General features: G+C 45.8%; 1 protein-coding gene across 2 annotated transcripts in view; it reads right to left on the bottom strand.

Annotated features, from left to right (window-relative positions):
- REEP1 (receptor accessory protein 1) overlaps positions 1 to 16,745 on the bottom strand; it is a 72,415-nt gene that overhangs the window by 13,009 nt on the left and 42,661 nt on the right. For both annotated transcript variants that reach the window (XM_087736254.1, XM_087736255.1), the window contains exons 7-8: positions 9,394 to 9,562; positions 2,136 to 2,171 (exon numbers count right to left, since the gene is read on the bottom strand). In XM_087736254.1, the coding sequence (XP_087592380.1) occupies positions 2,136 to 2,171; positions 9,394 to 9,562 (205 nt within the window). The remainder of the gene's footprint in view (positions 1 to 2,135; positions 2,172 to 9,393; positions 9,563 to 16,745) is intronic.

The following is a 16,745-nucleotide window of genomic DNA, read 5'->3' as shown; positions in this document are numbered from 1 at the left end:
TGGCCCAAACTACTTTTTATCTTGTCCAGTGCTTCTCTCGGGATATCGCCTAGGGAGCAGGATGGGCAGAGTTTTGCTCCCACCAGCCTGTGCTCTCCTAAGAGCTGTGGGGGTTTCTATGAGTCAGCCAGCGAGAGAAAAAATTGAGTTTCACCTGCAAGAGCATTAAGGCAAGTGCTCCTGCCAAAAAGGCTGCATCATGGCTCTAAACCAGCCCTTAATGCTCCTGTTTGAGGTAAGGCTTGACTATCTGCCCATGTAGATTATAAACTCCTTGGAGATGAGTACTGTTAATGATTGTACTCTGAAACTGGCTACACAAAAGTTTGCACGATGGAAAGATGAGTGCCAATGGTTTAGGACGACGTAGTCCTAGCTAAACAAACTTAGCTTCTTTTTTCTCCCTGCTTTTTGTGGCGTTGAGAAAATGTGTTCACATTACGTAGTCAGCTCTCTAAGCTACCAAAGCTGCCCTTACAAAGGAGCATTTTAAACGGCAGGCCGTTGTCTGAGAGTGCATTAATGCATCTATTGCCTTGGAGACAGAGAAAGGGCAGCCTGTGGAGACAGAATGAACCCTCCCTGAGAGAGAGCCTCAGCATATCCCTATTGACACGGTCTAAGGGACTGGATTATGTCAGCGGGGAAAAACAGTAAGACAAGCCAATCTGAAAGACAGGGCACGCAATTTAAAGCAGATCAACATGACTTTGGGCCCAATTTGTAAACATATTGGACTGATTACTGCTTTAGCATCATTAAATGACTTTCCCGAGATTAACTCACGAGTATTAAGCACTTAAGAATTCAGTGATTCTTTTTATAAATAACTCTTTGAAGTCAAATCCATAAAATCGGTTTAGGCTAAAATTAGAAGGGTGCTAATAAAATGCACTGCGAATACCAGCGTTTCATGATTGCTTAAACAGGTACCACCTTAAACAGCCTTCATTCTCCTGCACAGCGGCACCCTCATCCCAAACGTGCTAGTGCAAAGAACTGGAAAAGGACAACAGGGAGGGTGACAAACCAAATATGAGGGTTGGTTTGCCACCTACACAGTGTGCGAGGAGACAGTGCCATGCTGGGATCACCAGCCTCCAAACATTGATGCTGCACAGGGCTGCACGGCACATGGGGCTCAAGGCAGTGGGAAGGCACAGCCTGGTACCCTGGAGGCGACATGAGCCAGCAGCGATGGCTGCAGCATGGTGGCAGCACTGCGATCCTTCAGTCCCGCTGCTGCCATCCCCAGGATGATTACAGTGTGCAACATAAACAAAAAGCACATGAGATGAGAAGTAAAGGAGTTACGAAGGTCTTTCGCTTCCACCAACATGAGACGCTGCCAGTCTGGATTTCTTCTTTCTTCCTAGATAAGCTGCTTGGCAGCCCCATCCTCCAGCATGCCCAAATCAGAGGCCTCCCCCTCCTTTCATCTGCCACTGGGACAAAATGCACAAGTGACAGCGCTCGGCTCTTAGCAACCAAGTTGACTGGGCCAGCATTGAAAAGAGCACCGGCAGCTAAACCGGTCACTACGCTCCTAAGTTTGTAAACACGAGCAGCACTGGGGACCGTGGGACATTTTTCAAAAATGGCTCTAGCACAGACTGAAGCCGGGAGATTCTGTTCAACCCTATTTCATCATACCGGGGTTTGCTACTGGGCTTTGTTATTTACCCTGCTCATCCCAAACAAAAGTGTCCTTGCCACCAACAGAGAAACACATGCCAATCCTTAGGGAACACAGCAAAACAGGGACTGAGGAAGGTTTGCTCTTGCTGGTTTCCCTGCGGTTTTACACTAGCGCTGGGGGATGCGGGGCAGGAGTTACACCAGTGCAGCAAGAACAGCGGTACATCCTCTAGAACAGAAAGGACCGAGGTTTTTCTCCAGAGAAACACTCCCCAGCCTTGGGTAACACAGGTCAGTACGGTGAGAAGCACGGCAATACTTGCCATCAGCACACACACAGCTCACAAACTCACTCGCAGCCTGGCCTTCCCCTGGTTTGTTCCCCTGGTGTTAGGAAACCCAGTGAATAGGAGCGGCAGGAGCAAGCCAGGCTGGGGAACGCAGCCATGCCCAAAAGGGATGCGTGGGTATCGGGGCGCAGGAAATCCAGCACTCACCTCTGAGGAGTCGGCATACCGAGCAACACGTGCACACTGAAAGAGGAGCTGAGCGTTAGGAACTCATCAGGCTAAGCTATCTCGCAGAAAGCACTCGTGTCATACTGAGGTGGACTTCACGGCCCCCATGTGCATTAAGAGATCCTCTCTATTCAGCAGCAGGGAGCACAGACTCGGGAACGTCCCTCACCTCAGGCTATGTGCCTAATGGGTGTTAAGGCTGGGATTACGTACAGCTCCCTGGCTCTGTTCTCAGATCACTAAACAGAAATAACTCCTGACTAGAGGGGCCTGGGAGCGTGGATAAGCGATGGGTAACACAGTGCAAAAGGCTGGATGATAATGAACACCGGGTGCAATACTGGGACTTGCATTGCTACATGCCTGGACTTTTTTCAGTAGATTTGGACTTCTACAAGCACTGGTGCAGCCATTCACACAGCTTCTGAAGGAAAACTATCCACAGATCCCTGAGCTTCCTAAATCAGTGACGTGCTGAGGAGTCCTGCAGGAATTATGTTTTGGTGGAATTGCCATAAGAATGAGCGCAACCAAGGGAATTGCATTGCGCCCTTCAGTGCAAATGAAAGTGATTCACAGCTGTTCATAAAAGCGTGACCTTCACAACCTCATCTTGTGGATAGCTTGTGTTCCAGCAAAAAGCCTAGAAATAATTTCCAGTTTGAGCCTTCCAATTTAATCCTCACAGCGGCATCAATGACTCCAGATAAAAAAAGCTTTTGGAGAAAAAAAAGATTTGAGCTCTGCATGATTTCTTGGGTCATGGTTATCCTGCACTGTAGACACTGAAAGTTCTCCCATAGTTTCACAGTCATTTTAAACCAGCCTGCTGCTGAAAGCAGAGGTCCCATTGCCCCTCGTGCTCTGGCCTCCACCTTCCTTCTCCTATTGCTGATGTCTGTGCTGCTGCTCTCTACTGGCTTCAGGATCTGACCCAGGTCAAGAGCAACCTGGAAGCAAGGAACAGCATTTAACTTGAACCAGCTCCCTGGCTGGGGTCAGCATATATAAATAAGATTTAAACATGTGGAAGGGAAAGGACAGTATGGGGCAGAAGCAAGCAGCTGGGTCACACCCTTTCAACGGGACTGCTGGCTCACATTGGATGGATGCTGCTGTGAAACCACGGCCTTCGTATAAAAGAGATGAGTCCCAACCAACCTCAAGAGATCTGCTGTGGGCTGAGCCTCTGATTTTACACAGAAGGTAGCTGGTCACAGTTTTATGAAGGTTTATTCTCTGAGAGCTCATACAACTATGGGTTGTTCTCACATCTTTTTGGAGTTTTTCTGGTTGGTGGGGACTGAACTACCCAGACATATCCTGAATGCTGATATTTCCCCACCTTTGTTCCTTCCTTGCAAAGCCTTCAGCGCTTAAGTGCAAAACCGAGAAACAGCCTTGACTCTCTTGTGCACAGAGGAGTGGAGCGTATCAGAAAGCATACTGCACGTTTCTGCTTTGAAATCGTTCCAGCTGAAATGATCTCTGCCTGGGGTAAGCTTCAGCAGAAGGGACACTTGGTCTGGGCAATACAGAGGGTGGCTCCGTAATACGTGATCCTCTGGCCCAGACAGCATCAGCTCTGGACACTGACCGTCCCGTGATGCAACACAAGTCTCCTGCTGCTGACATACGTCCCACTGACTCACCCAAAAGCAAGGCTGGCCTCCAGTGCCCAGCCCACGCTGGAGGTTTCCACTGACATCAGCAACTGTAAGTAAGACATGTTTGCATCAGCTCTGGGATTGAGCTATGTGACACAGTGGCCAGTATCCCACTCCTCAAGTCACATGTGCCACTCACCAGCCATTGCAAGGGAACAAGTTTTATCTGCACTGTCCAGGATGCTTTTAAGGCAATACTGTAAGGTTAAGAAGTGCAAAAGCCCCCCACTGTTACTAAAGACACATCTGTATGTGGATTGCTACTGGACATTTGCCAGAACAACAGGATTGCCTTGAAAAATATTTGGAAATGTTGTTCTGGAGCTTTCATTTTTCCATAATGATGAGTAGCCACACGACATTTACATTTCCAAAAGGAAAGAGGCAGTTCTGCCTGTGGAAGAAGCACAGGTTGGAACACACATCAAGGCTAAAATACCACAGGCTGTCATCAGGGTGCCAGGACACTAAATCGAGAAATGCTGAACTAAGAGCAAAGCGAAAGATCGGATGAAGAGGACAGGTGGTGGGCCTGCTAAGTCGAGGAAGGGCAATCATCGTGTCTCCTCGGCGTGTGTCAAAGGAAGGTGTGCACGTGCTTCACAGGAGCCGTGGTGATGCCTCACGTAATGTGCTGTGTGTGGGGGCGGCAGCCACACACAAATCATGGCAAAAGCAGCCTTTGCCCCTTTGTGTCACCTGCGTGTGGCTTTTGACTGGGTGCAAGGAGGAGGAGAAGGGTCTTTCTGTGGGATGGGTGTGAATACACCCGGAGCACCTGGAGCCCGCTGTACGCTGAGCAGTCCCGCTCCTGCGGAAGGCCATCAGCATGTGCGGGACCGCTTGACGTATAGCGGGCAGCACAGAAAGGCAGCAAACACAGCAAAAGGTAGAGGGAAAGAAGGATTAATTCCCCTTGTCTCAAAGGCAGCTCTTGCATATTCTATTTCTTGGCCTCATAAGACACTCTTCAGCAGGCAAAAATAAACCTTCGCTGTGTCTGCATGTGGTCGTTACTAACTAAATGCCAAGCTCTTCACACGGTGCTTTGTGTCAAGAGGGGATTCAGAGTGTCACAAATCCATCTAACCAGCACCAGTCACACTATAAAAATAACAACAATGGAAATGAAACAAGCTGAGTGGTTATTTAATGTAGCCTGAGTACAGCGTGGTCCTGCAGCCAGCTTTTGGCCACAGCCAAAGCCCACCGGTGTCAGGAGAGTCTTTTCATGGGTTTCAGTGTGCTTGGAAACATGCCCAAGAGATGTGAAACCAGAACCCGAACCACTCCTGGTGCTCACAGGGGGAGCGGGGGGCTTCATACCGACAAACCTGAGTTTCAGCAGTCTCACCTGTGCAGGGAAGACAACAGACCTCTCTCCACCTCCCTGTCTTTCCAAATCGCTTTCTCTCAGATATCATATCTGCTCTTAAACACAGTCACACAACAGGATTGGAACTGAGCAACACCAAGTTCCACACCAGATCTGGCTGTGTTTTCATTGCTCAGGGACTGGGACCCATCTAAACTCCTGTAACCTCAACCTAAAGAGCCATCTCTTGTCTTTGCCTCACTGCTGTAAGCGAGGGTGCACTTCCATGCACCATTTGTTCAGTAGCAAAGCTGGCTTGAGGAGCTTCCTGTTCCTGGTCTCTTGATCTCAAAACATATCTCCCCGAAGGTCTCCCAAAACAGTTATTTGGAGGCTTCCAGTAAGGTGGATCTGAGTTAAAAATAATCCCTCAAAAATAGTACAAGAAAGTATCTTGAACCTGGATCAAACTCAGGATTTCTTCCCGAGTCCACAGCTCTTTACTACTGGACAGCTTGAGTGACCACAGCTAGGCTGTTCCATCACCTGAGGGTAGCACCTGACATCTTGTTATCATAACACTGCAATTCTCTCTTTGACCTGGCTGTCTCTCCTGTTGAGAAAATTAAGAACTTGTGCTAGATGCAAAACTAATTCTTCAGCCTTTGCACATCCCTGACAGCCGTATGAGAGAAATAAAGGGAGCTACAAGAGCACTCCCACAGGCAAGCTGCGCATGTACTCCTTCATCAAAGACTGTGACCCCCATAGGACTGAGTGATGCTCACGCACACTCCCAGGCATGGGGATGCCGGTCCCAAAGCAAAAAGGCTTACAAGTGCTACAGCAGCGCTTGGCTTTTCCACTGGTAAGGTTGGCTGAGGCCTAGCAATGCCCCCTTCCTCACGCAAACCCCACGAGCAGCAGCAGCACTCCTCAACACATCCAGTCAAAATAACGCTTCGGGTTCCTCTGCCTGCTACAGTTACTGATCATTTGTAAATTCAGGCAGTGACTTGGAGAGCTGCACTTGCAGAGGATGGTAATAGGATATGGTATGTATGCAGAGGATGGTAATAGGTATGGATGGAGGATGTAGGGAAATGGGTGGGAGTGGAAGCACCTGAATGAACAAATGGCAGAAGGAGGGCTGTAAGAGTGGCACCCAGATCAGCAAGGCATCAAGATCCCAGCACACCCACATGCAGCTTCTCAGATGCTTGGTCTGGGAAACAAAGGACAGAATAAAGGAAGGCAAAGCATAAAAAGGGACATTTCAGTTGTCCAGAAACTTCTCGGGGTAGCAGCAAGATAGAGCGCTGTTACTACAAACAGAAACCTTCTTGCAAAACTGCGATCAATGCACAGACAAAACTTTTCCACAGGTATTTGACATGTTATAATCACTGAAGTAAGGTGTACAGGAAAGCCACATAAGAAATCTTCTAAGGTATTGACCTTAAAATACACGAGCATCTTCTACCACATATGGCTTTCCGGACCTGGGCATGGGAAGTACAATTTGTTCTGTTTTACAGGCACACTGAGGAACAAAGGTAGCTCCAGGTCACACCAGTATTTTGCAATAAAGCGGGGTGTGAATTCATGTGTCCTAACTCACAGTCTTGCCTCCTAACCACCACACTGCTTCTTCTGCAGACCTCTTCCTTCAAGCCTTCCCTAAAAGTCTCCTTAAAGCAGGATTTCTACTCAGACCAAGGGCACAACGTTTGCAGCCCCAGCCAGGCTCTCTTTTAATGTTCTTGAAGTTGTTTTCGTGTATCCCAGCTACTGCTGTCAGGCTTTCTAACAGCTGGTTAGAAAGACCTTTTACAAGAAAGGTGAGGTCTTTGGCTGAGTCATCCTCATGTCAGACTGTCCGGGGTATTTTTGCTGACTCCCTCTGATGTCAGACTAAGTCCTATTATCTCTAAAGCAGGAATATAAAGAGAAGTCTAATGTTTCTGTGAGACAGTGGAGACTGCCGACATGGACATTTGTGTTAACTAAGGGCTTTGGGACAGGAAAAAGAGCTGTGTCTCAGCTGTTCTGTAGTGACTGCTCATGCTCATACTCATATATGTATATATTACATGTATATATAGCATATATATGGAACACTCCAACCAAAGGAATATGGAAGGTGAAGTGATGGGACCATGTCTGGGCTTGGTGTGCCTAGAACAGTGTCGTTTCACCCCGAATATAGCCCTCAGGATGTGATACAGTCTGGCTGATAGATCACACTCTTCCATACACACACGCACGCATGATAGTTATGACTCTGATCAATTCGCCCCTCTAGATGTTCTGACTACATATATAATTGTGCCCACACAAAACAGCACAAGGACTGGAGAGACCAGGACCACTTCTTTCACTTAACCTGATTAAAAGGTATTTAAAAGACGGGTAGACGTGGTGCTTAGGGACATGGTTTAGTGGTGGACTTGGCAGTGTTAGGTTTATGGTTGGACTCGATGCTCTTAGAGGTCTTTTCCAACCTAAACTATTTTGCAAATTTGTAGGTTTTTTATTAAAAGAAGAATTAAAAACACAATCTTAAATTACTCGGATCCAAAAATTTGTGATAAACACTAGGCTCAGTTTGAAAAGTTTATGAACAATTCAATTTTCCAGAGATTCATTTTGAGAGATCCTTGTACAGTATTGATATGAAACCAGATCAGAATCAAAAACTTCTGTGTGTTAAGACAGGGGTTTGTGGCCAGGTGAGCTGAGATCGCTGCCTTAATTACAAAACTACAAAGGCTGCTCTACACAACATGGAATTAAGATAACTAAATTATGTTTTATTTGTGCCATTTGTTATTTTGGTCTAAATGATATGTGATTTTTTTTTTTTTAATAAGAGTTTTATATTCCATGTGTGAACACTTTACTTTCAGATGAATTACTTCAAGAGAAGTGTATACAAGACCTTACATAAACATCATAATAAAACCACTGTGCACCAACATTAGCTATTTCACTTTACCTGTAAAGAGAATTTATTCAACAGATGATGTTAAAAAAAAGCTAAACAGAGAAGTCTGTGAGCTATAATTCTCAGAATTTATAAAAGGCTTTGAAGGATGCTCTTTAGGAAGGACAAGACAAGACATTTCTAATACATTCCAAAACTAAAGCAAACTAGAAGGGGCAGCCACCTACACAGGCTTGAAACACAGTGAATGTTCGCACAGACCTCAACACACACAAGCTGAAACTGCTAAATTGCAAACTTGCCAGCATGTGTTTCACAAGCCACCAAGTGCAACACGCCTGCAACTTTCTGTGGCTTCTCATCAGAGCAGTCAAGTTGCATGATCTTTGGTGGTGTTTGGGAATCCCAGAAGCCATCTGGAACCCCCCGCTTGGGATAACCCTCCATGTCTCAATTTTTGAGATCTAATCTGTAAAGCTATCTCCAATTAAATGGTTTGGATCTGGGCTTACAAAGATTTCTTTAACCAAGCTTGAAATAATTTTTTGTAACTAAATGCTCAGGAATGGATCTTATTCCCACCATGATGTTTCTTCCCTTTGTTCTTTCAGAATTTGAAAACAAACCATTGCCCTTCAGAGAGACTTGTTTTCCACAACAGTGCTTATGCAGACATCCTTCATATCGTGAATAGCTGTCAGATCCTGGTCTCTGCTTCTGGGAGTGCTTTATATGGGTTTTATTTCTCAGTAAGCTTCATCAGTGATAAAGTTCTGGAACTACAACTGTCAGGTGTTGTAACAGCTACTGTACAGTTTAGAAGCAACACAAGTGGGCCTAATTCAAAACAGATATCCATTAGAACTCACATTTATGTTTAGATGACACAAGAGAGAGAGGCTGTACCACCATATGGGGTCTTTGATGACAATAATGACCCTTGCCCACTACTGTGCATTCTTATCTCCCCTTTTTGCACTTCCATTAGTCCCTCTCATTGAAAACCCACCACAGCTTGCAGCCCCCAGCCCAGAGCCCAACTTTTCAGCTCAAGTTGCAAGGACTGATGCTGGCTCCCTTCCACGCTCAAGTCCAGTCCTTGGTACCAGCCAGGAATAGTAACCATCAAACGATGATACTGTTTTCTCTCTTAAGTGCCAAGAGACTCAACAGAGTGTCTGTGTCCTGTGAATTCTGGTATGTGCTGCCTGCAATGTCTGTTTCTATATATTCCTGCCAACAGCATGACTTCATCCAGCTGCCTGATATTCCAGACGACACAACACTGAAAATAACACTGGCACTTACCTGAGCTGCCAGTGCCTTCCGATGCACTTCTGGATGTTTTTGGCTGGCTCTGTTTGCTACTTGTTCGTACAGTGACCGAAGGAGGAACAGTGCTGCTGCTGTCTCCGCGAATCGTCGAGAGATCCTGCATGCTAAAGCTCCTTAGTCTCTCAGACAGGGCCCCTTGTCCCTAGTTAAACAAGCAAGCAAATAACACACATAAAAGTTATATTCCACAGTGCATTTTGAGCCTTTCTCCTCCCTAGCTCATTGAAATCCACCAGGACAATAGGAAGAGAGAAAATTGCCTGGTCCAGTAACCTAGAGAGGACAAAAATGCGTTGTTAAAAGCATCATTTCCCTCTCTTTGCTCTTCCTTTTGGAGTGGTTTTACGCACAAAATCATTCAAACTTTTGACGGCGAGCATCTCTGGTTCTTCAATGCAGTCATTTGAGCTCAGAGCAGCCTTGGCCACACCTACAGCAGCAGGATGTTGTTGTATCTTTCTAGTAGGTTCTTCTCCTCATTAGGATCCAAGTCAAATAGGTGCTTGGCTTCAGAAACACAATTAAATAGTCTGCATCAAAATAACTCCCTTTTAAAGTTAATCATCTATGATGATATTCACCCGGCTGTTCTCAGTCATAAACAGAATTTCCAGAGCACAGAAAATTTGAAATTTTAAAGTAATAAAATGTTATTGTTAAATGCAAAGAAATATTCCAGTGCTTTTTTCACGCAGCTGAAGGAAGAAATAAACTAACACAACATTTTTCTTTCTTTTTAGACTAGCTCTCAATCAGGCAACAAACATATTCCTTGGTGAAAGGAATGTAGCTGTTCTTTGTAAAGGATGAGTTGGTTAAAAGACACTTTTCATTAAAACTACATCCCATCAAAAAGCTGACTATAAGTACGCCTCTTTCTGAATTCTGTAACCCTCATACTACACCACTGCCATAAAGTAGGAATGCCAAAAAATACAATCAATACAGAAACTGTCTGTCCTTCTCTGTTGGCTACATTAAGTGACATTCAGAATATAAATAGCATAACTGATAAAAAGTTTAGGTTTTAACATTTTGTTGAGGGGGGAGGGTCTGAAAGATACTCCATAGCATATAGTCTTGAAAAAAATACTGAAATAAATACATAGAGCCTGATTCTAAAATTATTTCTGCTAGGGTAAATTAGGAAAAATTCAATGGATGCTTTGACTGAGGTGAAACCAGAAAGATGGTAAACAACAGTAAATATTGCCCTGTTTAACAAAACAGATAAGGCACATGGTAGCAATTCGCACACCACCTGCATTTAGACTTGTATTTGTCAAGGCAGTACGTAAGTGGAAGCATAGCCTGAGCACTGCCAGAGGGCCCTGGGTTGGGGCTGGACCAGAACACATCACTGCTCCCTTCGGGGCTGCAGATCTGCGAATCCTGCCCACAAAAGCAGGGTGCAGGCGAGGGGCCGATGGAGAGCACGCGCTGGTGCTGGCCTGGCATGGAGAGGGGACTTGCCCTGATCATCTACAATCGAAGGCTTGCTAAAGCAGACAGGCAACATTGGCTGTCCCCTGCTGCACTGGCATTGATGCATTGGGAAGGTAATGCACTAGTTTACCTACAGGTACTGATTTACCAACATCACTTCAGAAATTTCGCATGCAGAGTAATGGAAAATCAGTGCCTGCACCCCGTATAAATTCCTTAGCACCTTGCTTTTAGGGACTGTAAGTAGACAAGGCACCAGGTGCCTATCACTACAGTCACCGTGGCAGCTTGCACTTTCTACATTCAAGAAAACTGCTGGATCAGTAATCTCCCAACTTTTCAGCCTGAAGCTTTTCATACAGGAAAAATGGGTTCAAACTTTCTTCTCAACTCCATAGCCTATCAATTTAACCACAGGCAGGCTACACATCCTGGACTACAGCACTTTTCTGCATCGGCAAGAAGCAAACAGCACATGATGATAACTTCTTCAATGCTGTCCCAAAGCATTATCAGTAGAAATATGCATCATCTAAGAAAAATAAAATTGCACTCTCCTTTGTGAGGCAGAGTCTCCTGGTGGAGCTAGTCAGGAAGCTCCACTGGGATTTTTCTCTTTATTTTACTGAGTGTTTGGTTTCTTAAGATCTCTGTGTATACTGTGTTTGGCAGCTTTCTGCATTTAGTTTTTCTGCAGGCTGTTACAGAGAAGTTTCCACACACTCACCACACTCTTCCTGCGGACTTACTTTGCTCTTTCTCATTAGCCTGTTCTACCTTTGAACGTATTTTAAATGGATGGGGCTTTTTTGCTGGTATACCAAGACATTTTATTTTGCTTATTTTATGTGCTTGGCAGTGGAGTCCATAGAGCTGATGTTTTGTTAAAATCTCACCTCTCCCATCTCACTCTCCGACCTGCCACAAGAGTTGATGCCTGAATTTTGGCTACTTTCCTGCCAGTGGCTGAGCCACTCCTGGGACATGTTCTCACTCCAACAGGCATCTCAAGTTTTTCTTCATAGGCCAGTCTAAAGTCTAAGTCTACTCTGCAGTCTATGAATGCAACTGGCACTGGGCTGGTATGCTGAAGCTTCCTTGTATGGCTGGCGAGTTGGGTGTGATCCCACCCGCCCAGAGCTCAGTACAGTGTAGCTCTGGGTGGGTTGTGTAGCTTGAATTCATAGAATCACAGAATCATAGAATGCTTTGGGATGGAAGGGACTTTTAAAGGTCATCTAGTCCATCCCCCCTGCATTAAGCAGGGACATCTACAACTGGATCACATTGCTCAGAGCCCCGTCCAACCTGGCCTTGAAGGTTTCCAGGGATGGGGCATCTACCACCTCTCTGGGCAACCTGCGCCAGTGTTTCACCACCCTCACTGTAAAAAATTTCTTCCTTATATCCAGTCTGAATCTACCCTCTTGCAGGTTAAAACCATTACCCCTTGTCCTATTGCTATTGGCCCTGCTAAAAAGTCTGTCCCCATCTTTCTTATGAGCCCCCTTTAAGTACTGAAAGGCTGCCATAAGGTCTCCCCAGAGCCTGCTCTTCTCCAGGCTGAACAACCCCAGCTCTCTCAGCCTTTCCTCACAGCAGAGGTGCTCCATCCCTCTGATCATTTTTGTGTCCCTCCTCTGGACCTGCTCCAACAGGTCCATGTCCTTCCCGTGCTGAGGACCCCAGAGCTGGATGCAGGGCTCCAGGGGGGTCTCACCAGAGCAGAGCAGAGGGGCAGAATCCCCTCCCTCGCCCCGCTGGCCACGCTGCTTTTGATGCAGCCCAGGATACGCTTGGCTTTCTGGGCTGTGAGCACATGTTGCCGACTCATGTCCAGCTTTTCATCCACCAGTACCCCCAAGTCCTTCTCGGCAGGGCTGCTCTCAATCCCTTCATCCCCCAGCCTGTACTGACACCAGGGATTGCCCCGACCCAGGTGTAGGACCCTGCACTTGTCCTTGTTGAACCCCATGAGGTTCCCACAGGCCCACCCCTCCAGCCTGTCCAGGTCCCTCTGGGTGGCATCCCGTCCCTCAGGCACATCAACTGCACCACTCAGCTTGGTGTCATCTGCAAACTTGCCGATTCCCGCACTGCCACCCTATTCTCCGTAACTGGTTAAAGCTAACACAAGACATCCTACCCTGCAGTTTGACTTCAACAGACAGGTCCCTAGCGAGAGCAAGCTGAAAGCAATCAGATCACTAAATACTATTTTGCTGTTGCAGAATGACCGGGCCAGCAAAGTCGGAGAGTTAGCAACCGATGAGCTGCTGTAACCGGAGTGCTGTATTCCTCCCGCACCACCAGCTCAAGTGTCAGCAGGGCTCAAGCTTTTAACCTCCTCCCAGCCACTCTGCTCAGCCAGCTAACCCAAACACCGTTTCATTCCAGCGAGCGATGTGCGTATGGGGACATGAGTAAGATTAGAGACGAGATTGATGCGTCAGACCACTCTGGCAAGGAAGATCACACTAATGCACCCTTTTGCATTGAAAATGAAGAAGAATACGTTAATATTCTTGCATTGCAACTTGTGAGGTAGCGGCATATAATGATCAAAGCCCTCAGAGACAGCTTTGAAACAAGGGCCTGATATGTGCCTGTCATCTGGGGGTCTGTTACATTAGCATATAATATGTACAACCACAGCCTTAAACGCACAGTCACGGCAGCTGTGCTAAACAACTTTCACTTTCTCCAGGAAAAAAATTTTAAAATTGTCTTTTCTTGATTTTTGCTTTAATTTAAGCTGAGTTTATAACAGCAAAGATAAAGGTTGCCCATCACACAGACAACAGCAAAATATTACTGTTCCTACCATTCCATGAAACAGTTTGTGCAAATCTCAGAAATGGCAGGGATAGCAAAGGCTCAGGCTGAGCGAGGGCAGTGAAGACGTGTGAAAGCCTGCTGACTTCCCTTCCATTTATTTTCTTTCATATTTTTGCACCGTCGGTCTTTGTAGGGATAGACTTGATTTAATTGCTCCTAGGGCACAAGGTAACACTCACAATTCTTTCCTGGTTGCCACATTACTATCTGACCCCAAATAGAAACATGACAAAAACTATGATTACAACAGAATCAGGATCGTTTCAGAGTAAAATGGAAAATGTTGTTACCAACCTTAATTTCCCTGTCAGATAAGCAGCTGCTGTATATGAAATCACAAACATTTGAAAAGCCAGCGCTGTGAGTTTGCACTGCTGTAGTTACATTTTTTAGCAATACTTTATCCAGCTGTAACGCTTATTATTCCATGATAAGACTTATCATTTATTAATGAAATAAAAAACCAAGTTAATAGCTTTATTTCACAACAGGATAGATTCAGCACAGCACACACCTTGGGCCGTGTTTGTTTAAAACAATCACGTGGAAGATGAAGAGCGGCTGTTTTGGGGATTTTTGTTTACCATCTTGGCTGTGATCACACAGATGCTCTTCCAACTGCTACAGACATGGGACATGTCCTAGAAATTTCAGCACACCGTGTGTCTGCACAGAGAGAAGATCCAGGTGCTGAAGCTATGTCTAACGCTGCAGGGCAGAGGCATGTTTGCAGCATGTCCACACGGATCCGGGATAGTTTTATCCTAGAGAGCGCGACAGCAGTAATATCATGACAGTTGCTGTGATAGCAACATGTCACTGTGTCAACAGCAAAACAGCATGGTGGTATTATACAGACTTTTGAAAACGGGACCTGGGAGGGCTGTGGGACTACGGATGACACCACCTCTCTCTCTCCCCTCACTGAACACCAACTGCCCTGTCAGGATGATAATGCTGGCAGTGTGGGACCTGTATTTTGGAGACTTCATCCCCTGGAAGAGGACGCAAGCATGAAGTGGTGCTGGAAGACTGAGCCTTGCTCTCCCTGGGCACAAGACTGCCTGCCTACACTCAACTTCTACCTCACCCAGCTCCTCCTAGGACACAGATTGTCCCCGTAAGCATGGCACTTCTGATCCAGCAGACAGTGATTTTGCTAGATGATGAGGTTTTGGTGGCAGCAAGTGGGAGCACGTGTCTCTGTTCCCTGCTCACTATAGTGCTCCTGCTCCCAAATTAATCTGATTTTCTTATCCCGAGGAAAGTTCACCCCACAGGTGAAGGTATGGCACAAGCTGAAAGTGGATCTCTTCAGGCTTCCTTCAGCTTTTCTTCTCCCAGGACCCACCATCCTTGCCAGGTCCATACATGGGACAGTTCTCTCTTTACAGGGGCAGAGAAGGGCCAGGCTGGGGCAGGGCTTGGTGCTACTGAATAGGACAAAAGACAAATACTACAAAGGACACGGTAATTTCACCCCCCAGTAACTGCTATCACTTGGTATCAACCTTATTTAGATTCATGACGCTACCAACGGTATTAGGGCATTGCCCATCCCATGGACATTTAAGCTGCAGAAGCTCATCCGTGATTCTAAGGGAAGTTAAAGCTCCCATCCATGTGGCATAATAATTAATCTAAAACTAATTTAGGTACATCTCTACCTGCTTCAGTCAAAATTGCAACTGTAGTATAGGCATACCTTACTTCCCCACATCTAGCAGATTCTCTCCTTATTTTTGCTTTAAAGAGTGGGACAAACCAGTATCAAAATACTGAGATTTTTTTCAAAGCCCCCTAACCTGCATGCTACCTTCCTCTAAATGTTGCAGACACCATCATCTCCAGAAACGAACATTAACTTCCGTGGGTCCAGAGCACAAACACTGATGCAACCAATATTTGCTTGGAAGGATGAGAAATCTTGATCCTTTCCAAAATCTGAAGTCATTGTTGTGTCAGGCACTCTAAAAGGCACTCCATCAGAAATAGCTGGACCTGTCTTCCTTACTGTGCCTCTCTATAATTGATCTCTGCATTCACATTTGAAGTAAAACTTTTTAGAGGGAGATGGATTTAGGAGTCTGGAAAAAATGAGTTTGCATCCAATGGAATTATTCATTAAAAATACTCCACATAGGTAGGTAACTTCACAAAGGCTCTAAGTAAATAAAATTAGGCGCATCATAACTTAAAAATCTGCAATTTATACAACAAAGTCCTATTAAATATGATCTCAATATAAACAAATAACAGTGCCTAGATTTCATCGTACCTTCAGTCTGACAATCTGAAAGAATTCTGTAGGCATTATTTAGGCTTCAAAACACCTCCAACACCTACCAACTCCATTTTGCAGCTGTGGAAACTATAACACAGCATGGTGAAGTGACACAAATCAGCAACCAAAAAATGTCAAGTCATGAAAGAGAAGCTTTTAATACAGTCAGTGTTAATATAGGATGGCAACTTCTGGCCTTTTGTATCTTAGGATCAGTAGTTAATGGACAGGCAAGGGAACACTAAGTCACGCTCACCACACTTTCAGCACAACGCTAAACCCGTTAATGTTCTCTTCTCTTGTTTTTGCTGTAACTTTGGTTAGCAGACACGTCTGCATGCATGTTACAGCCTCCATCCTGCAGATACGCACTACAAGGTGTAGTGGCTGTTCCTAGGTTATCGCTACGGTGTCAGCAGGACTTCCCCAACCTATCATAAAATGCTTGCAGAGGTGCGTCTTCACTTCTGAGCCAAGTCCCGGCCTCACTGGCTCCACTGCAACCCCAACCATCCCAACGGGATCACAGCAGCGGGAGAGAAGCTCCCTTTATCCATCAGCGAGAAAACAACAGCAAACACAGCAGCGTGGCCAATGCAGTAGCAACAACCTGAGTTAGATGGGTTTTCCACACACAAAGCTCCCTGCCTGGCTGCTGGAGTCTCTCTGATTGCCAGCAGAGGACTTGGAAGGCATTTTGCTGATGAGATCAAAGACAGGCTTTTAAAGCTCAGCACGCAGGATCTACCAACTGGAA

This window comes from Nipponia nippon, unplaced genomic scaffold (genome assembly GCF_047370975.1).
Source record: "Nipponia nippon isolate SJK-2023a ecotype South Korea unplaced genomic scaffold, ASM4737097v1 scaffold_6, whole genome shotgun sequence".
Classification (NCBI taxonomy): Eukaryota; Metazoa; Chordata; class Aves; order Pelecaniformes; family Threskiornithidae; genus Nipponia; species Nipponia nippon.
This window is presented reverse-complemented; position numbering and strand designations above follow the sequence as displayed.